The 20,073-nt window shown below is 54.2% G+C and overlaps 9 protein-coding genes across 9 annotated transcripts; 5 read left to right on the top strand and 4 right to left on the bottom strand.

The window, feature by feature from the left end:
- Window positions 1-38: 38 nt before the first annotated feature.
- Window positions 39-2,453, top strand: K452DRAFT_301591 (uncharacterized protein; the record flags this gene model as incomplete). Its single annotated transcript, XM_033542470.1, has 6 exons — window positions 39-148; window positions 200-529; window positions 586-977; window positions 1,783-2,030; window positions 2,091-2,125; window positions 2,180-2,453. 6 exons carry the CDS (start codon window positions 39-41, stop codon window positions 2,451-2,453), a joined length of 1,389 nt encoding a protein of 462 aa, XP_033393578.1.
- A 492-nt stretch (window positions 2,454-2,945) lies between these two features.
- On the top strand, window positions 2,946-4,015 carry K452DRAFT_301590 (uncharacterized protein; the record flags this gene model as incomplete). Its single annotated transcript, XM_033542469.1, has 3 exons — window positions 2,946-3,196; window positions 3,247-3,537; window positions 3,598-4,015. 3 exons carry the CDS (start codon window positions 2,946-2,948, stop codon window positions 4,013-4,015), a joined length of 960 nt encoding a protein of 319 aa, XP_033393577.1.
- A 557-nt stretch (window positions 4,016-4,572) lies between these two features.
- On the bottom strand, window positions 4,573-4,962 carry K452DRAFT_339516 (uncharacterized protein; the record flags this gene model as incomplete). The annotated part of the gene is made up of 1 exon (XM_033545307.1): window positions 4,573-4,962. A coding segment is annotated over one exon (390 nt), but the record flags the coding sequence as incomplete, so codon positions are not given.
- Window positions 4,963-5,554: 592 nt separating this feature from the next.
- On the top strand, window positions 5,555-6,395 carry K452DRAFT_291236 (uncharacterized protein). Its single transcript, XM_033541134.1, has one exon. It carries the CDS (start codon window positions 5,987-5,989, stop codon window positions 6,158-6,160), a length of 174 nt encoding a protein of 57 aa, XP_033393575.1. The 5' UTR covers window positions 5,555-5,986; the 3' UTR covers window positions 6,161-6,395.
- Window positions 6,396-7,641: 1,246 nt separating this feature from the next.
- Window positions 7,642-9,008, bottom strand: K452DRAFT_301588 (uncharacterized protein; the record flags this gene model as incomplete). The annotated part of the gene is made up of 2 exons (XM_033542468.1): window positions 7,642-7,914; window positions 7,953-9,008. The coding sequence occupies 2 exons, from the start codon at window positions 9,006-9,008 to the stop codon at window positions 7,642-7,644; spliced, it is 1,329 nt and encodes a 442-aa protein (XP_033393574.1).
- Window positions 9,009-9,462: 454 nt separating this feature from the next.
- On the bottom strand, window positions 9,463-10,103 carry K452DRAFT_301587 (uncharacterized protein; the record flags this gene model as incomplete). Its single annotated transcript, XM_033542467.1, has 2 exons — window positions 9,463-9,959; window positions 10,028-10,103. The coding sequence occupies 2 exons, from the start codon at window positions 10,101-10,103 to the stop codon at window positions 9,463-9,465; spliced, it is 573 nt and encodes a 190-aa protein (XP_033393573.1).
- Window positions 10,104-12,849: 2,746 nt separating this feature from the next.
- K452DRAFT_321534 (uncharacterized protein) lies at window positions 12,850-14,148 on the top strand (the record flags this gene model as incomplete). Its single annotated transcript, XM_033544403.1, has 2 exons — window positions 12,850-12,923; window positions 12,987-14,148. The coding sequence occupies 2 exons, from the start codon at window positions 12,850-12,852 to the stop codon at window positions 14,026-14,028; spliced, it is 1,116 nt and encodes a 371-aa protein (XP_033393572.1). The 3' UTR covers window positions 14,029-14,148.
- Window positions 14,149-14,678: 530 nt separating this feature from the next.
- K452DRAFT_311995 (uncharacterized protein) lies at window positions 14,679-16,050 on the top strand (the record flags this gene model as incomplete). Its single annotated transcript, XM_033543497.1, has 4 exons — window positions 14,679-15,337; window positions 15,401-15,487; window positions 15,542-15,625; window positions 15,681-16,050. 4 exons carry the CDS (start codon window positions 14,679-14,681, stop codon window positions 16,048-16,050), a joined length of 1,200 nt encoding a protein of 399 aa, XP_033393571.1.
- Window positions 16,051-17,328: 1,278 nt separating this feature from the next.
- Window positions 17,329-19,179, bottom strand: K452DRAFT_301584 (uncharacterized protein; the record flags this gene model as incomplete). The annotated part of the gene is made up of 1 exon (XM_033542466.1): window positions 17,329-19,179. The coding sequence occupies one exon, from the start codon at window positions 19,177-19,179 to the stop codon at window positions 17,329-17,331; it is 1,851 nt and encodes a 616-aa protein (XP_033393570.1).
- Window positions 19,180-20,073: the final 894 nt, after the last annotated feature.

Here is a 20,073-nt window from a genome sequence, read left to right as displayed (position 1 = left end):
TCTTCCTCTCAACTTTCCGCCATAGATCTCCCGCCAACATGCCGAAACCACTCGCAGCAGAGGTCTACTACACGAAGCACCGCGGCTGGTGCTGGCCCAGCGATGCGACCGGCTATCTCTTCAAAGAGACCATCATCGTCAAGAGAGGGTGAGTATGTTCAAACTCACCCTGCACCAATTCAATGCTAACTCCACACAGCAAGGAAAAGGTCGTCGTCTCCGCACATGGGGAAAAGAAGGGCCCCAAGCACCTCTTCCCCGGCACCCAGATCCTCTCCCACGTTGACCGTCCCTTCAAAACCGTCGGCGGCACCATGGGACGGCACCGACTCACTACCGCCCAGAGCTTCCTCGACGGCAGCCGCTTCCACGACCAGGCATTCATCCTGAGCACATGGCTCTCGAGAGCGCTCGACGGGTTCTTCCGCACCATCTTCGCGGACCTGCCTAAGGACGTTCAGGGCCATGCGACGGAAGTCATTGGCGCCATACAAGCTCTGCAGCACGTCCCGGCGAAGCACCACCTGCGGTAAGCCCTGACCTACTCTAACCAGTCATGATGCTACACTTACTACACGCCTACAGCATCACCCCCGAGTTCCCGTGGCACGTCGAAAGCGTGCTCACGCACACCGGCCTCCCCGCCTTCGAAGACTACGCACAGGACCTCCTGAAACGCAACCTGCACCGCCTCGCCCGGATCTCGCCGCTCGAGGACGGTGAGTGTGTCGTCTGCATGGCGCCGTTCCAGCGCATGGACCCAGAGAGGGTCGCGCTGGTGGGCGACGACAGCGTTGTCGAGGAGGGCGAGGTCGACGAAGAGGGCGTGGAGGCGCCGCCCGCTGTCTACCCGGAGACTGATCCTGACCTCGCGCATGTGGCTGTCTGCTTGCCTTGTGGGCATGCGCTGTGCAGGCTCTGCTTCGTGCTGCACATGTGGAGGGAGCAGAAGGGAGGGGTGCTGGAGTGCGAGGGTGGTGAGGCGGTGGAGGAGAGAGAGAGGAGTGGTTGTTTGGTGGGTTGTAGAGCTGCGAGAAGGGTTTGGTAGGGGCTATTGGTGCTCTCCTTCGTTATGTAGGCGTCTTGTTCTTCGCTGCTGGATATGCGGCTGCCTGAGAATGCTGAAGTCTTTCCCTTTGCGGCGAAATCTCTGTGTTTGTGAGAGCCCTGCGGTGCTTCATACCCACGAAAGGGTTTAATTCACGCATGGGTTGTCTTCTTCTTACTACTTTGTATGTCCAACCATCGGGATAAGCCAAAAGGGGCAGTCTAGGGAAGCAAACGATTGCTGCATTGACCCGTTGCGCAGCTGATATCAATATGTTTTTATGTTGATTGTATCTGGTTGAAGTTGTTTGCGCCATGAGGAATGAATATAAATACCTGCATCTTCCACACCTTCTTGCGGAGGTAGTAAAGCCTATTTAATGGTTGCTTGATCCCGCAGCAACTGCTCGGTATATATCTTCGGCAAGAGGCATGAGATTATCCGGAATCGCGCAATGATTTTGGCCACATGTACATATCCTTTTACAGAGCGATTAAAGAAGCATCGCATATCGAGTTGACAACAACAATTCTTTCACACTCTGTCACGTGCATCCAGGTCAAGTCACCACCTATAACACCCTAAGCATCAGCCGCACCCTCCCTCCACCAACAATTTCATCCTCAACTAACAACCGCAACAACCGCAAAAATGTTTGAACTCCTTCACAACCTCGGTATGCTAGCTCCAATTGAAGTTCATATCTACGCATGTACTGAAAATTGAATCCTTAGAACGCTCTCTTGCTCGCCTCGGCCGTCGCCTCGTTCGCCGCGAGCGCCAGACAGCTCCCAGTCACTCTCAAGCGCCCTTCACCGGCAGACCTGCTATTCCTCAGCCCGAAGACGACGTGACTCTTATTCGCGATGTCACTGGTCTCATCGTAATTTTTGACGCGCCCTACTTCCTCCATCTTCCTGAGGAGCGCCTGCATACCGCTGTCCTCTGCAGATGGTTCGCCGCTGGCCTCGTCCATGCCATGGTGAGGTAGAAGTACCGTTTCCACGGTCGGGTAGTGGAGCTCATAAATCAAACCATAAAGCTTCTCGAAAAGGCCGGTCCCTACGACCATGTCTTGTAAGTCACGAAGTGGAACTACTTCTTTCTTTGTGGACTGACATTGCGATCTAGGCTGTCACCATTCCTCATCTACGCGTTCAGGCGAATACTTCCAGCCATCAGCAGTGATGTTCTCAACGGTGCCGCCTACACGTATTACATGTTGGAGTTGGACCAATTCACCGAGTGCCCAACAAGACTTCAGGAGGAGGGCTCGCGCTCGTGCCCCATTTGCGCAGGTACGTTCAACAGCCGCATCCATATGGCTGTTCGCATGAGGTGTTGCAACACTCTCGTCTGCACCAAGTGCACGGCCATGGCCCACCAGCTGCGCAAGGTGCCGTAGCCCAACAACTGCATGTTCTGCTCGGCTTCGATTCTGGGAGACAGTTAGTATGATAGCCGTTCAGGACGGTTACGAGAAATTTGAACATGGCTGAGGGAGCAGAACTTGGTTTTTATGAACGACATGATACCTTGCTAGGAAGAATACTGCCATAGCTTTACAAATTCAATTTTCGATCAACAGAACGCAGGGTACGCAGAGCCGCTCCCCGCAATAAAGGCCTTACAAGAAATTACAGTCCTACGTAACAGCTGGAAACGGTTTTAATAGTGTGAATTGGACACATTTCGGCATCTTAATGGAGTGGGAAGGAATAATACCTGCTAAACACAAAGTGTGTGGGAAGCGTCCAGAGATTCACACGCGCTTTTGGGTTGCTTATTTTATTTCCCAAAGCCCCCCGACCTTCCACATCCACAACAACCCCGGTCAATCTCTCCGACAACTCAACAACGCACTATTCAGTATCCCTCTTCAGTCACCAAACCCAAAATGCCTAACGGTCGCCGTAACAGCACTCCCCGTGCTAGGGACAGCCGTGGGCGCTTCGTTGCACGCGCCCAGCTTCCTCAAGTTTCGCTCGACCCCGGCGTCATCGAAGTAATTCGCAGCCAAATCGAGCAGGTTATCCTGCCGCCAAGGAGCCAGGGCGCTCCATCCCCCGAATCCGTGGTCTCCGACTCAGCGGCTGTCGCCAACACCGCTCAAGCCGTCAACCCAGCTCGCGCCACGCAATCACTTTCGTAAGTCTCCCCAAGCCCCTTTCCGATACAAACTCCTTCTAATACACAAGTCCACAAACCACGGAGGCAGAGTCACTCGAAACCATCGTCGCGAACTACACCTTCTACCCGATCCTCGAGGATGACGGCCATGAGTACCACCTCATCGGAACGGTTGAGGAACTCGCAGCTTACACCTGCAGCATCTGGAACGACCCCGGACTTACGCACTGGCTTGCTCGCGGGCTGTACCGTGTCTGCAGGCTGTCGCTACCCAGGCTGAACGGGGACCCTGCACTGCACGAGCGGGTGTGGTTCATGGCAGAGGCGCTGGGCGGGATTCATGCCCATAGAAACATTGCGTAAGTACAGAGATCCGAGCGCGTTTTGCAAGAGTATTTAGTACACTGATATCACTTTAGGACCACAAATAGTACCATCCAGACTCTGAAGACAATCCTGCCACACCTGGACATGGCGGCGGTCCAGTCAACCACAAACACCATCATCGAGGCGGACATCAATGAGGTCGCTAGGTTCGATCCGGGCCGCGTTATGGGCGCTCTCAACGACACCTGTGTTTGCGGTGAAGTCTTCATGGGCACGCAGGCCTCGCTGGACGACTACGAGGCCAGGATGTCTAGCGTTCAAGGTTTGTCCCTCCATTGCAACAACATGATTTGTCGCACTTGCTTGAGGAACTGGATGACCGAGGCGACGGTGGCGACTAACAACAGCTGCCCGTGGTGCCGCGTGCCGCTTGCGCCAAATCGAGGGGACAGAGAGCCGGTTCTCATTGAAGAAGAGGGCTGGCATGAGAACGACGAATGGGAGTTCTGATATGCGCACAGCGCACTGTGGGTTAGTAGATAGCTTCATTGATGCATGGAAAGAGCGTTGAGTAGGGCTTTTTGGGCGCACCGCAGCGCTGGTAGATAGCTTCTTGCTGCGTAGACAGCGGCAATGGTTCGGGTGCACGGATTGCACAACGGGAGTTAGCGCGGGTAGCCTAACAATACAAGTGATTTACCATATTGGGTATCCCTTTGACGCAGTGGCACGAGCCGAACGCACCGGAACTAGCAAAGACTGGCCAAGTTCATTCACAAACAAAGACATTGTCCAGCATTGTCCAGCAGCACCTCGGCACACACACACGCGTAACAAGCCTCCGCCTTACTAGCGTGTATAAGTCGTATTGCCCAAACCTTCCTTCACACAACACTCAAACCCTTCTTCTGTCCACTCGCTCAAAAACCACCATCGCGTCCAGTTAAAACACGAACCACCAACCGGCATCCACGACCAGGCAAAATCTGAGCCCCAAAGCACAAAACCGACACGCACACAAACGCGCATCCGCAAACCCTCAAACCAAACCCCAATCAACCCACACAACCCAAAGAAAAGTCAAAATGACTACTACTGCCACCACCACCAACGCGTCCCTCCCTAATCCCCAAGGGTGTTCCAAGCCCACCACCAAGCCCTCCAACAACCCCACCACGAACCCCACCACCCCTTCCTCCGGCAATAACACCGAAGCCACCGAGCCCCACGACGACGCAAACTACGACGCGGACGACGAGGACGCCGAGTCCTTCGCGCACAAGCAGTGGGAGAAGATGGCGAAGGCCGCGTGGGGCGAGCAGCAGACCGAGCGCCTGAAGTTTAGGAAAGATGAGGGCGGAAAGAGGGTTGCTTCTCAGGGGATGTGAGTAGTGTGGAGGATGTCGACTTGTTGGTGGTTGAGAGGATGGTGCGACGGTGAGTAGTGCGGAAGTTGAGAGTTTGTGTGGAGTGCTGACTGGTGGTTAGGATTGTGTTCGGAATTTCGAATTGAGAGGAGAGAGGGGGCGAGAGAGGAATGAGGTTCGGCTGGGAGGACTCGACGTGTTTTGCTGGAGAGAGGGGCTTCTGGATGAGGGTCTTGATGGTGTGGGACCTGGTCTGAATGAGTGGCCCTTTTGCTTGTTGGGTGGGGATTTGGCCCTTGGGAGGCGTGCTGAAGTTGTGAACGGCTGAATGCTAATGCTTCGCGAAGTCTTACTTGGCTGTTTTACTCTAAGTAATTGAAGCTGAATATTCTTTCTCTACCTATGCAACCAGCTTCCCGAGCAAGCACGAGGAGACCGTACGAGTGCATGTATCTGCAAACCCAGAACGTGCGTAAAATTTGTAGTGATATAACTCGTGCCACAAACACACACACACACACCCATCCCCCGCCTTCTCGGCACCCCCACCTCTTTCCCACCAACGACATCACCAATAACATCAACAACCACCCCAACGCCTCCTCCATCGCCTGATCCCTCTAGTACCAACGCTGACAACACATTTTCCATTCAAAGACTTTCGGCCAAAGGACTACGCCTCTCCTCCAACCGCGGCCGCGAGCACAAGAAGCGCAACCGCGTGCGCATATGAAGCGGGCAGGGCCAGCTACGCAAGACCATTCTGCCTATCCACTACAACCTGCGAACAAACTCGTTCCAGCATCTAGAACCGTCACTTTGCTCCAGACGTAGTAGCGAGCGTACTTTCATACCCGCAAGACCGCCGCCCTTCGCACTCCCCAAGCTGCAGCGCGCAGCCTGGCTTCGACCTACGCCTTCAACACTGCGAGAGCCTTTTTTCCTCTAGGCTACCACCACGCAGCCTCCATGCGCAGCACTATCACGCTTAGCATCCTCGCACCCGTATAAAAAGCCACAAACCCACGCCCATCGGCAACATCGCAAACAGCAGATCCGTCCCGATCCCGCGATACACACCGTCACCAGCCATACTACGCGCTACTACACAACCATGTCTGCACAAACGTCCAAGACGATAACCACGAGCACGTCCGCGCCACTTAGCGCGCCGACGTCGCCGCCACCCGCCTCAGCCCCTTGTCACAAGGTGATCACAGCCTTGCTCTCGCCGGGCCGGGCCGATCGGCTGACAGAGGGCAGAGAGACTGGCATGGCCAAAGCGTAGGGATGGAAGGAACTTTTAGGAAGCCGTGGACGAGAAAGTCGAGAATGCCAAGGTGGTAGACTTTAGCTCTTTTAACGCAGGCAAAGAGTAATGGATTGGTTATAATTGGGGAGAAGACTCGGATAGGGTAGAGAGGTGAGTTGCTAAGATTACTACATTACTCTTAGGTGTAGCGGGTCTGGTGTATCATTTCAGATATGCTTATCCCTTTTTTTTTTTTTTTTTTTTTTTTTTTTTAAGCTTCCAATTTCAGTAAGCTTCGTACTTATTATCTTCTCAGCTTATTTATCCACCCTCAAACATCCCCCTAAGTTCTTACGAGAACTCCATTATTCGAACATCTATCCACATCAACGATTCTAGTTTTTGCGTAACAACTCACCCAAAGACGCCCTAAAAACTAATCCCGTTCCCACCATAATCGACCCACAAATCAACTTATTCAAAGAGACCCAGAACACCGGAGAAAGCAGCCTTTCAAGTACACTAGCGTCTAATCCCCTATACAATGCGATAAAGAAGGCTTAGTAGCAGCCGACACGCCTAATAATTCGTTTCGGCGTTACGGCAGCCCACCCAACCGCACCCGCAACCCACCCCGTCCCCGGGGGATGGCGCCCCGCCCCTCCCCGCCCCGACCTCATACCAAAATATCGAACCCCAAAAATAACATCATATGCGCGCGACGTGCGAAACACGTAGGGTCAAGTACGAAGTAACGTCGAGTCATACCGCGCTCCATATCCGCGCTGCTGCGCCTCTGTCGCTGTTGCCGGCGGGCGAGGATGCCGCGCCCGAGTACTTGTTTTAACTTTTTCTAGGCGGATTAGGAGTCAGGACGTAGTTGTGACATCCATAGAGAAGACGGTAGTACGCACCAATGCCGCAGTACACAGCTATATCGCAAGCAAATATAAGCATTCTCGCCCATTTCTCGCCGGGTAGTCCTTCAGCGCCCTAACTTGGCGCTTTTCATCGCGCATTCATCTATCTACTTCGAGTTACGTGTAGGGATAGGTAGGTCTTTAGAGCTTCGTGGGTTATTATAGACGTGTGTATTAGATACAGTCTTACCTGTATGTATACGGAACATCGCGGCACAGGGGAGGTACAGGATAGGGGCGTAACACTATAGCGCTATACTATCTACCTCCTTACACAAGAGCCCACGAAACTCCCACCCGCGCAAGGGGATAAACACCTCTTCGCCTCCTCGTATACACCACCACACACGACGCCCAACGCACCGCCACATACACGCACACCTTCCCACTCACTCAGCACAAACCACACACCACGCACGCACTCAGCACAGATACACAAGCTCGAAACAGACAAGGAGACGTATATTCGAAAACGAAGACAAAGAGCATATAATTACCCCTAAAGCCGCAAACTCCTAACGACCAGACCCAGACGAATCACCTCCCAAGAGCACAAAGAAAACAAACGCCCCAACCCACCACCCCATCACCAACGACCTAGTAGTCGTTCCACCTGATCCTCCCATCCGTGACCCTCCTCCGCGTACGAACCTTCTTCGCATCGATGGAGATCTGCGGATCCGGCCCCATGCCGTCCGCCTTCATCATCTCGGAGAGGTGTTCGGACTCCACCTCCCGCTGCGTGCGTGCGAGCTCGCGGTCGTCAATGATCTTGCGGGTGATCTGCCCACCGAAGCGGGCCGCCGCGGCGCGCTCCTTGAATGTGATGCGCGGGCGGTGGCGAGGGGGTGTGGTTGGTTCCTCCTTGATCTGTGAGGGGGGGAGGCGTCGCGAGGCCTGGTGGAGACGGGCGGGGTGCTATGGAGTTGGTTGTCACCACGGCCGCCAGCAGCCGTGGCAGGACGCCTGGTGCTCTGCGAAGATGGCGCAGGGGCGGCGCGAAGGGACGGGGATGGAGCGGCAGGGGCGGAAGGGCCCTTGTTGATGCCGTAGCTCGGCAGCACCGACTTCACCGTCGGCTTCAGGGCGATACCGAAGCGACGTGCGGACATGCCGGCCGGCATGGCGCTGGCGGCACGGCGAAGCTTGCGTGCGTCGGAGGTGTTGAGGAGGCCACGGTTGCAGACGTGGCGGTAAGAAGGCTCGGGCGCGACATCGGCCAGGCGCCGACGCTTGCCAGTAGCCCTGACAGCTGCGACAAGGACCGGGACGACATCATCCTCGTCCCGCTTGCGCTTGAGGGGCGGCGACCTGTGGGCGTCGGCGCGGGCGGAGCGAGCCTGGGCGTTGGCGGCGTGGTTCTGATGGCGCCTGATCGTGACAGGCGACCTGGCGGCTGCGGTGGTGGTGGTGGTGGTGGTGGTGGTGATGGGTGTGGCAGCGTTTTCAGAGCGCTTGCGCTTGATGGGCGCTTTGGGAGCTTCAGATGGAGAAGCGTTGTCCTTCTTGGCGAGGGCCCTGACTGCTTCAGTAGTAGTGGGACCATCAACGCGAGTGTGCTTGTTGGCTTCGGAGGAGGAGGCATCATCCTCGCGCTTGCGCTTCTGGGACGCCGGGGCAACATCTTGGTTGCGGCTGGTGAATGCCGAGATGCCCTTAGAGATGTTGCGCTTGTTCGATGCCTCGAGGGACGCGGTGAGGGCGCCGTAGATGGAGGAGAACGAGGTAGGAGCCGAAGAAGAGGGCTTGCGGGGAGCAGCATTGGAGGAAGCGGGCCTCATGGTGGCCGGTTTAGATTGGGCGGGCTTCGAGGGAGCGCGCATGGAGGAGTCGGGATTTCCGAGTGTGGGGTTCGCGGCTGACTTGCTCGCGGCCGAGACAATCTTCTGAGGGTTCGCCTTGTTGGCGACCCTAGACGGCTTGACGAAAGCCAAGCGAGCGGAGGTTAAGAGGGAAGGAGCCATGTTGGAAACGCTAGAGTAGTGTGTTGAGTCGCGTGAAAGGTATTTAGTGAGGCCTTAAAAGAAGGCTGGAGGGAGCGTGTGCTCGTTGTTGGTAGTCGCTGGAAGCGAGTAACTTGCGAAGAGCGATCGTGTAGAGGGATGCTTGCTTGCAAGTGTGATTTGCAAGGAAGCGTGAGGTTGAAGCAGTCGAGCGTTGTGGTACTGAAAGCTGAAAGCTGAAAGTTGAAGGCTGTCGAGTGGGCTTCGGTAGAGTGGAGAAAGGAAGAAGCACTGAAGTGAAATGGGATTGATATATACGCTGCGTAAGCGAAAGCCGAGCAATGACGGACAGAATATGTTAACACTCGGGACAATACACCTGTTAGTGAACAGTGGCACGCGAACTCTTGACGTACGGTTCTGCGTCAATCTCGGCCACACGCGCTACCATGGACCAGCCACAACAATCACCACCCTATTTGTGTTTTGGCTGCTCCCATCCATGATACCGTCGTTGCAGTCCGTACCAGTTCGAAGAAGAGCTACCTGGCCTCGGCAAATGTGTCCCTCCACTTCGATGTCGACCGGATAGCGCTGCAGACGCCGTTGGGCTTGACGGCCGGGCACTGACGCATCCCGGGACCGCGGCCTTGGACGATGCGCACCAGGGGAATTGATCTTTGGAACCAACATCCAGATCCGAGGCCGTGTTGCTGAGGATAGACCACACCTTCTCTTCGCCGACTTCCAGCCTTGAGCAGGTGGATACTGGGTCACGGTCGCTGGTAGTCTTTGTCCATAAATCTTTATCGTTGATACCCTCTAACAGGCAGAACGTGGTAGAAAACAGACTAGTATACTGCAGCAGCTGAAGATATCCTGTTAGCCATTCAAGGCCCGGGATATCGCCTTCCCGAATGCTCGGGTGTTCGACAAGCCCCGAATGACAGCTGCTCGACGATTTCACGCTTCCTGCATCCGATCAGCCATGAGCCATGCACAGGACCAGAGAAAACGTACGTCATGACTGTCCAGCGAACCAAGTTCGGGGAAAGCCATCTTCGAGTGCTTCAATGCCAGGGCAACCTGCCGGCCCAGCTCGGGAGGCGCAATCATGCGCGCGAAGAGGCGGATAATGGCACTGCAGCGAAGAGAGGCAAAGCTGTACAGAGAGGTCAGAGCCAAAAGAGAGGCAAAGACATGAAGAGTTCAGCGCAGTGATGCGCCTCAGTTGCACATGGAAGTAATAATAAACGCGTGCGTCCTCGTTTGCGGCAGGCCGGCTCCTGGCAGGCCATCGCACCTCGGTCGCTCCAGAAACTATGAGGCAAGGCAACAGGAGGACAAGAGAGCAAACATGATGCGACAAGCAAAGAGACCAAGGCAGTAGGACGAGAATGCCGAGGATTGAGGTGTGTCCTGAAAGTTCGCATCGAGCAGCGACGTTATGCGGCTCGTGCCTGCCTTCCCCGTAGGAAGCTGCATCGCATCTCGAGCTTCCGCTTCAGCTCCGCCGCGAAACATACACCGCGAGTAGTGACGCGCTGCGAGCCTGCGACGAGGACAAGGTCATGAACAATCTTGATGCGGCTTTCGCTCTTCGGATGCGCCCCATATGATATATCTTCACAGGGTGGCATGAAGGAGGCTGTATGGTCTTCCCGGGCTCGACGGCGAACGGTACGTCTTCTTCTTCGATCTCCACCAGCCCGTACACCTCCTGGAAGCTTCGAGGTGTTCCTCTGACTATCATCGCTTCGCTTCAAGGGAGATATCCTCTAGGAACAAGCCACTGTTCCACTCTATAGACACAAGGGCTCTCCTACCGATAGCGGCGACGCATACCGCAGCTCACCGTCCCCACCACCCCACAGCGCTCATAGAGAGGAGGATGTCGTTCAAGAGATGTTGTATGGGGATGAAGTGGCAGGGGTAGGCATGGCGGGTTGCAGGCCGAACGCCTGACGAGATGGAGTATGCCGTTGGCGGTACTCCGTTTGGAAGGTATGGTAGTACTCTGTGGTTCGGGGCTTCTTTTGCCGAGTATTGCGACCAGAAGGGATGTCGTTCCTATCGTCTTCATCCTCCAGTGGTGAGTGCCCCCGCATTTTGCCAGCTAGAGCAGGCGGACAAGGGCTAGAATCAAGAGCCCTTGTCTTCGACAGTATACATTTTCGGAAGGGTATCCGGATTCCGCAAACGGAATTGAGAGATACGATACCTGCTGCTGCGGCTGTGCTTCGTTTTGTCCTTGGAGGTGCGGACATCTCCCTCGTTGGTTATTGAGATGGTGGTGATTCTCACTCTGGGAATGGGAAGACAACGGCGTAGTAGTGGGTGTGGATGAGCTCGAAGAGGTTGCCGCCTTTTAAAGCCCGGAGTTCTTCGCGGTCCAGCACGTTCAGTAGCTTCTAAAAATTATCTTCCAAGTAAGAACTTTACCCTCCGTAATAATAGAGATAGTAGTAAACTTTAGGTCTATAGGAGTATTCTCGTGCCGAGCGAGAATGCTGAGAAGGTCTAACGCTTTGCTTATAACGAAGTCGTGAAGGTGGCAGGAGGATCAAGAATATAGACAATAAAACCGGAATTGACAGCATTTGGACGACCTTGTTGGCTGTAAACGGACACTGGGACAAGTCGCTCTTGCATTCTACCCCTGTAGGGTGACCTATACGGCCGTGAATATCCATGGCGATAAACTCGCTAATGGGTTCTTTTGGTTGGGATGGTCGTCATCTTCAAGGCCGCGTAGGCCATATGACCAGGTTCGACCTTGGCGGGGAACGGAACCCTTTCATAGTGCTTTAGGATCTTGCAAAGGCCTGCATGATCGTCGGCGGCTTGAAGTCAGGGTTCGGTGCGAAGTGGAATGCTCCCGCCTGGAACCAGTTATCGGGTTTGTCGAAGAGCCGCTCGAGGGTGGGATCGGCAAAGGCGCCGTACACCCGGTGTAGCGGTCGAGGAAGGGGCGTGACTTGGTCCGTTGCTAGCAATGCATGAGAGTCATGTTCCTTTGGGTGGAAATATACGCCTGGAGTGCATTCTGTCTGTGTTGTTAGACTAAATTGTAAATGTGGAGAATACCGTCAACGTTGTTAGCTTACGAGTGGATAGGGGTTAGTCAAATTGGTGTGCGTAGTGCTTGAGTTCTATAATAAAAGTAATGAAGCTTTTAATTAAGTACACATTTATAAACGGAATCGGAGTTGTAGGAAGTGATAGGGAGACTAGATATAATCTGCTTCGTATTATCAAATCCGTCTCTACAAGGATCTAGGTTTTGAGCGTCCATCGTTATCTGGGTTGGAAAGCGGTACTCTGTGGTCTTTTATAAGCTATGGGAGTATTTGTTACAGCCTTGTTTGAAGCTTGCGGCTTGTCTTTTTGCTAGGCACGTGGTAGAGTGGTTGGGGCTTGATATCAATCATTTCACTACAGAAACTGACGTACGACGCCCTGCATCAGGCAAAGAAAAAGTTTATCCTTTAAACTTAATCATATGTATAAATCGTTTTTGTTTGAAATGGGTCCACTAAGGAACCTTTTTTAACAAAAGCCCGCACGCTTGGTGTTTGCCATGTGGTGTTTGTTGCGCGTATCAAGTTTGTTAATGACGTCACGCTTTGTCTACGCGTCAAACTCACAAACACGCGCCCCTCCCTTCCATCAACCCATGCACGATTGTACCCATCCACGCGCAATCCCTTCATTTTCTGCATCCTCCGTAATTCAACTTGTACTATGGTCACGTCGACACCGCGCCGAAGCCTGCGAGCCCATCAGCAGACCCCAGGCCGCCAAACACCCAATATACCAGGCAAGCCATTTCCCCCGAGAACATTCCTCCCCCAGCGCGAACATGCTATCGATTTCGAGCAGGAGCAAAGACCTCAGCGACAGCGGAGAGGCTTGCACAAGGTTCTGGCGCGCGCGGTATAAGGAACAGGCAGGTTTCAGTCCAAATTAACATACGGCCGCTCACTGACAAAACCAAAGATCAGGAAGCATGCGAGACGTACCCACCGATGACAACGTCGTACCCCGGGTCATTCGATCGCAGCAAGTTTCTATAGAGGGCTGCACTCGCTACGCAACACGGAGCAGAGGCCCATCTATTGATCCTCCGAGGACGTTTGATCGTCCCCAAACCCGTCTACTAAAGCGGCCCCGCATCAGCTACGAGGCATTCTCTGCCAAATTCGCGTCATCGGCAGCCCCGATCCCCAGTATTGAGGAGCTGCCAAGCCCTCAACCGCCATCGCCTGCGCCCACGGCGGCGACGCTAGCTCTTTTGCCTGGCAAGGCCGAGGAACCACAAACCCAGGAAACAGCTCCCATCACAACCACGGTAGGGTCATCGTCGCTGCCTGGCACGCTTTATAAAGCGACGACGCCGGACATCATGTCCACGCCCTTAAGTGATACCGACGCAGACGGCACAAACACAGCCATGGCCTTCCCTACCAACAGCAACGCCTCCCCTACGCGCCGCGCCGGCGCCAACACATATTCACCTCCCCGTCCCTCTCCGCTCCGCGCCATGGAGACGGCTGGTGCCGAGCCCGCGCGCTCTCACTCCACCATCGCGGCCGCGCCACTCCGCTCCTCCCCGCCCCGAGCCACGATCACAGTAGACGCGGCGCTGGCGGCCCAGCGTGCCCCTGACACGGTCCCCCTGCCCCCGCCCCCGCCAACAACGGACGTCGACATGGTGGACGAGCTGGCCGCGCCCGCAACCTCCCAGCCGGCCCCCCAATCCTCTCCTCAAGGCGCTGAAGGCCCGAGCAGCGCGTCGGCGCCGCCTACTTCCCTACCTGACCCCGATGGGCTCACCATGTACCAGCAGCGCCAGTGGTATATCGACGCTGTCGTCCTCTTTGGCGCGAAGACACCAAACAGTGACCCTGCTGTGAACTGGGAGTACACGGTGCCGTGGGCGTGGAGGGACGCGCGGCTGGATGAGACGGAGGAGATGCGGGCGGAGCGGAAGAGGATGTGGAGGAATTTGCGGGAGTGGAGTCGCTTGGATGATTCGTGAGTATTGATGTTGTGTGCACGGATGTGTTTATAGAGGATTGTGCTAAACGATTTTGTATAGCTTTCGATGATTCTTGGATGGCTGTGCAGAGGCCGCTGTCGCTGCGCGAGGGGATGAAACAGGAACCAGGGCTCAAAATGAAAAAAAAAGGGGGGCCGTTGGATTGGTGGCAAGAGGTTGGTTCTGAGGACGGTGTGAGCGGATAGGGCTGTGCGAATGCAGAAATCTTTGTATGTGGCACTTTCGGCGGAATGGGCTTTGCTTTTGAGCTAGATAGCAGCATTGGAGTATTTCCTGTGGTATTGGGGGTTCAGGTACGCAAAGGTATTTTAAATGAGACTTTGTTACTGGCTATCAGTCTGTTGTAAACAATGGATCCTTTGTTTCTAAATATATATTCTATGCAGGAGACTCTTATTCTCGTAAAATATTCACTGCTGTAAGCAAAATGGACATTGTGAAAGACCAAATTCATTGACCCAACGTTTGGTGGATGTTCCGTTTAAGGTAAGAATGACGTATTCGTCAACAGTACGTACCGAAGTCTCGCCAACCCAGCACGCGCCAGCCTTCCTTTTCTTTCCTTCCCGCGCAACCTACCAATCCCTCCTCCCTCATCGCAGACAGTTCCACCTGCGATTTCAGCAAACATGTCTTCCGAGGTCAACAACCACGCCGGAGAGTCCCAGAACGACCAAGGCACTATGAAGAAGGCCGTTGTCCTTGAAGACACCATGGAGAAGATTCATGCCCTTGAAGACACTCCGGCGCCATCCGAGCCGTCCAACGTCCTCGACCCAGGCACCGAAGCCATCATCGCCGCTCTCAACGACCTGCGCGACAGCTTCAATGCCCACATCGATGGCCTGCGCGATGACATCAAGGCCCTCCGCGCCGACATGCGTGAAGGTCCTCAGAGCCGCGTCTACGAGGATCTCCCCGATCTAACTGGTGTTCGCTCTGATATTGGTGCTCTCCGTTCCGGTATTGGTGGCGTACGCTCTGACATTGCTGCCGGTTTTGGTGGCGTCCGCTCGAACATTGCTGCCGTCCGCTTGGATCTTGGTCACGTTCGCTACAACCTTACACGTGGCTTCAGGGACATCCGCGGTTCGAATTGGGCTCCCGCTGAGGACAACGACCTTACTGGCGCCTCTAAGGACATCCGCAACAGTTCTAAGAATGTTCGCGATGAGGTGAAGGGCAGCAAGAACGCGTCCATCCACGATCCCAAGAGCTCCAAGAATGTCAAGGAAACTCCGCAACGAGATCAAAGAGGTCCGCGAGATGGCCATCGAAAACCAAAAGGGTTTTGAATTCCTGTATGTCCACCAGCCGTCCTTGCACCAAAAGTTTACTAACGTATTCCCAGGCACCAGCTTATCTCCCTCCGCAACCATAGCACCGCCAGAGGGCTCGACACGCCCACGGTCGACGGCAAGGTGAACTACGATGAACTGTACGTCTACAACCACATCCACAATACATCAAGCACCTACTAATATATTATCAGGCCCTACATCTTCAAGTACGAACACCAATCCGACAACGGACGCACTACGGCTCCTTACAACAGCAAAAAACCGAAGACTAGACTGTACGTGCACCGACCATACCCTTAAAACACTAAGCATCTACTAACGCATTCGCAGGTCGTACCCCGTGGACTGCTACTACGAGTGGGAGGCCGACGGCTCTGCCCGCCTCGTCACGGGCGACCCCGCGCTCGCCAAGCCCGAGCCCGCCGACCGCGTCACGTTCAGCCGGGATGTCCGGGACATGCCTAGTCCGGACCCATTCGAGGCTTCCAGGGCTCGTGCCAACAAGCCTCTTCACCCCAAGCGCTCTGTCCTCACTGGCGGAGAGATCCCGCATTTCCCGAACACGCCCGCCGATATCAAGAAGATGCCTAGCGAGCAGCTTGACATCGTCTTGAAGTATCTCAACGTCAATCCAACTGGCGATGTGCAGACGAAGCGCTTGGCACTTGAGTGGGACTTTGGCTTGGGCCTGTTCACGTAGGGGACGAATGGCATTGGCGGGTGGAGGGGATGGGCTGGCTTGATTGCTGGCTGGTTTGCTTGCTTGCTTGCTTGTTTGCTTCCAAGACCTGCATCACATGGCGATACTCGGGCTCTCTCTCGCCTGTCTACTTTCTCTTCCTTACCCGATTCGATGCTCTTTAGCTTAGATGCTATACTTTCTACTGCGAGTGACTTCTCTTACGATACTAGGTCTGCAGTAGCAGTAGCAAGAATGAACTGACTTTTTCACGTCTAAATATCAAGCTGTACGAGCAACACAAGTGAACGAATAACCTACGTGTAATAATAGGTTTAAACAAACAACTAAATCTAAAAGAAGATACTAAACAACTTGATTAATAGCTTCGTATACTAAAGACTACACAGGATTTTTATTACTTGGTTAATGGCTTGATATATTTATGTTGGATTGAATAGTTGAAACCGTGCGAGTGAAGAGAGAACGCGGCTTTATTTTGAAAGAGTGTCTGGCAGCGAGCTTTATATACATGAAGGGGTGGAGCAGTCATGTGCTCGCTTGTAGAAAGTAGCAGGGGAATAGCAGGGTGTTGAAACAACGAAAAAGTAAAGTGAATATAGAGAATCATGCATGAAGAAATATGGCCTGATAGTCCAACAATTTATTACCCCGAGGGATTAGCACAATGCATATAATGCATAACACATTTATAAATATAACTTATTGGGTTTTTATCTTTCTTTTACATTCTTTTGTGCTTAGTGATTTTTGCAGACGATGCTATTTGATGGTCAAAATGCCGCTTCATTGACAAAGAAAAGACGAAAGGAACTCATTCAGTCTTAGGGGTCAAAGAAATTGGAAAACGGTTGGGAAGAACATGGTCACTAGCGAGACTTTGTTTTACATTTAAAAATACATTTTTTTTATTCGGGTTTTATCATTCTTTTACGTTTTTCTGTGTTTTTCTGTTTTCTAGAAGACGCTGGATGAAAGTCGAAATGCCGCCTAACAAAGGAAAGGGAAAGCAAACTCAAAAGCTCCGGACCGTTTTTTTGTGTTTTTGTAGTCTTTGTAGTAAAAGCGGGAAGAAAGTCGGAATGCCGCCTAACAAAGGAAAGACAAAAGGAAATCATTCAACCTTGGATCAAGAAAAAGGGAACGGGGAAATAGGATGGGGGAGGGGACTACCGAGGGTGTCCAATCGTGCCGGGGGGAAGGAGGAGAGTGGCGTCGTGAGCTCATCACAGGGAAGGGTCAGAAAGGCAGGGAGTATCAAAGCTCGAATGAATTACCCTAAGGTCCATCCAAAGCCCTATCGAAAGCTCCGTCCTCCATATCCCGCTCCCACTTCTCAAAGTCAAAGACTTCCTCCATAAACGCATCCCCCGCCCACTGCTCCTTCAGCAGCGTGTCTAAATACACCCTCATCTCCTCATTGTCCCTCACCAGATCTATCCACTCCCCCTCGTCCCCGCCCGCAGCCACATGCGCCTCCCTCAACCGCTCCAGCCGCAGCCGGAACCCCTCGTCGATGCCGTGCTCTCCCAGAGCTGGTATGAACTCGGGCTCCCGGCGGTTGGTGTCCTCGATCAGGGCTTCGATCTCTTCGGCTGTGCGCGGCTGGCGGGCAGTCGGCTCTAGTGGCAGCGGGGCGCCGAGCAAGGGGTCGAGGGGATCGTGTGTGGGGGCGGGGGATTGCGGCTCGTCGACGAGCATCATTGTCGAGCTGCCGATAAGCACGGCCCGTGGGTTCTGGATCTGTCCCCCGTCCCGCTGCACGTGGGTTTGGCCGTGCGTGAAACGGCCGCGGGGGGCAGGGGCAGGCTGTGCGGGCTGGTTGATCTGGGGCGCCTGGACCTGAGGGACTTCCTGTGCAGGGACCTGAGGGGCGTTCTGCGGCTCGACCTGAGGCGCGGCCTGGGGAGCGACCTGCGGGTCGTCGAGGGTGTACAGACTCTCGTCGTCGTCGTCGTCTATCTCCATCTGGTCATCCACAGGCTCCACGCGCTGCTTTTTCACCCGGCCGTTGTTGTGCTGGACGTTCGTGGGAACGTTGTTGTCCTCATGCCGGGCTGCGGCACGCTGCTCCTCGGCCCTGCCACTATCACGCTGCTGCTGGCCATCAACCGGGCCGCTCGTGAACCTGCCGCGGCGATCACGCACCAGAGGTTGCTCGCGCTGCGGAGCCGGCTCGACGGGTCTCGGGCCCGGGAGGAAGTGGCCCTTGTGGTCACGCTCCAGCTTAGTCTTCTTGCGGTGTGTGGAGGGGCGACGATCGACCTTGGTCTGAGTGGCGGGCGCCGGGGTAGGTGTGGGGGCGGGCTGGGGCGCAGGCTCGGGCGGAGGCGGAATCGACGGTGGAGGCGCATAGTCAGTTCGAGGTGCAGCAGGCACAGGGCCGTCTTGCGTCAGCACCATTTTCTTATTCAGAGGGTCATTGAGGTAGGTGTTCGGGTCGTTCAGACCCAGGGCCTCCATCTCAGCCTCCATCCCATCTGCCATCTGCACGTCTCCATCCCGATCTTTCCTGTGCTCCTGCTCAGCACTGCCTCGCTCAGCCGCGCCCTGCTCAACCGTAGGCTCAGGCTGTGGGGGTTTGAAACCCATCGCCTCCAACCTAACGGCAAACCTCTCGGCAAAGGTCATAACCCTATGGCGGTCTTGCCTGTAAGTCTGCTTAACAGCGCGTTGCACAGCATGACCTTGCTCAACAAGAGCTTCCTCAGGAGCGCTCAGGCGACGCAGCTGCGGAGGTCTCAGTCCTAACGCATCCAACCTCGCCGCCATCCTGTCGGCAAAGGTCACATCCCCATCGCGGGCTTGCCTGTGAGTCTGCTTGGCAGTGCCTTGCACAGCTGAGTCCTGCTCAACCGTAGGCGCAGCCTGCGAAGGCTCGGGCTCCAACGCCTTACGACGCGCCTCAGAAAGGCGCCGTGCCAGCGGCTCCTTCTTCTTGCGGTTCTCTTCGCCGCGTTGGGACGGGCGGCGGCGGATCGTCTCGGGGATCTCGTCTAGAAGGCGATCGGGGGGGTGGCGGTCGCGGCCGGAGCGCCGAGCGTTGTTGTTGTTGGTGCCCGTGGGGGCGGCGCCGGAAGGCGTGTTCGTGTTGCTCATGTTTGTGTTTTTCGGGTTGTCCGAGGGCATGAGCGTGTGTTCTGTGTGTTCTTGTGCTTTTTCTATGGGCAGGATATGGGCGTTTGATGCGTGTGCTTATATACGGGAGGGAGGGGGGCGTTGTGTCCGGACATCGCTTGTGGTGTTAATGGATAATGTGAAATGTTTTGTAACTATGCGTGTTAAGAGCGTGTGTGTAGGGCGAAGTTGTGGCATAGTTTGTATTGTTTGGAGATAAATTTGTATATATTGTACAATGCGTGGTGGGTATACCTAAGCGCCACTATCTAGTTCACCTAAAGATGGGAGCACTTACTCTTTCCCTGGTCGTATATATAGATAAAATATTATTTATAGTTAAACAGACACTCATCACATGTTGAGTATTTAGAATAGTCTAGTAGAGAACATTAAGTGATTGGTACCTTCTATCAGGGGATTTTTATGAACTTCTAATACTTTTGCCAAGTACGGGATTGCCTTATTTCTTTTTAAAAAGGTCTTGGTTAACTAAATGCAAACCAATCCCGAACGCGCCTGTATACGCAGGTACGCCCCGTTATACAAAGAATGTCTTACGCTCATGTCTCAATGGGAACATAAGGACTTATATAATAGTTTATCCAAATGGGCTTTCGCTATCCCACCAATATTTTATACACGAGTGCAGACCACCCTACCCGCTACGCAACATTGTTCCTATATATAACCGTCCTTCACCGACGATGTGATCAACATGCATTTAAAGTACACTTGTTCATATACAGCTTTCCAAATCCGAACATAGGCGCCGTATATTTGTACCACCCTTACGAGTATCGCGTACCAACACCATCAGAAGGGAACGTAACAACTAGCGCTCCCAGGGACCTAAATCCGGCGCCAAACGAACCGGCACAGCCAGCTTATCTACCCCCCCAACTT

Source organism: Aplosporella prunicola (genome assembly GCF_010093885.1).
Source record: "Aplosporella prunicola CBS 121167 unplaced genomic scaffold K452scaffold_26, whole genome shotgun sequence".
Taxonomy (NCBI): domain Eukaryota; kingdom Fungi; phylum Ascomycota; class Dothideomycetes; order Botryosphaeriales; family Aplosporellaceae; genus Aplosporella; species Aplosporella prunicola.
Note: the sequence above shows the minus strand (reverse complement) of the source record. Positions and strands in the feature narration are given on the sequence as shown.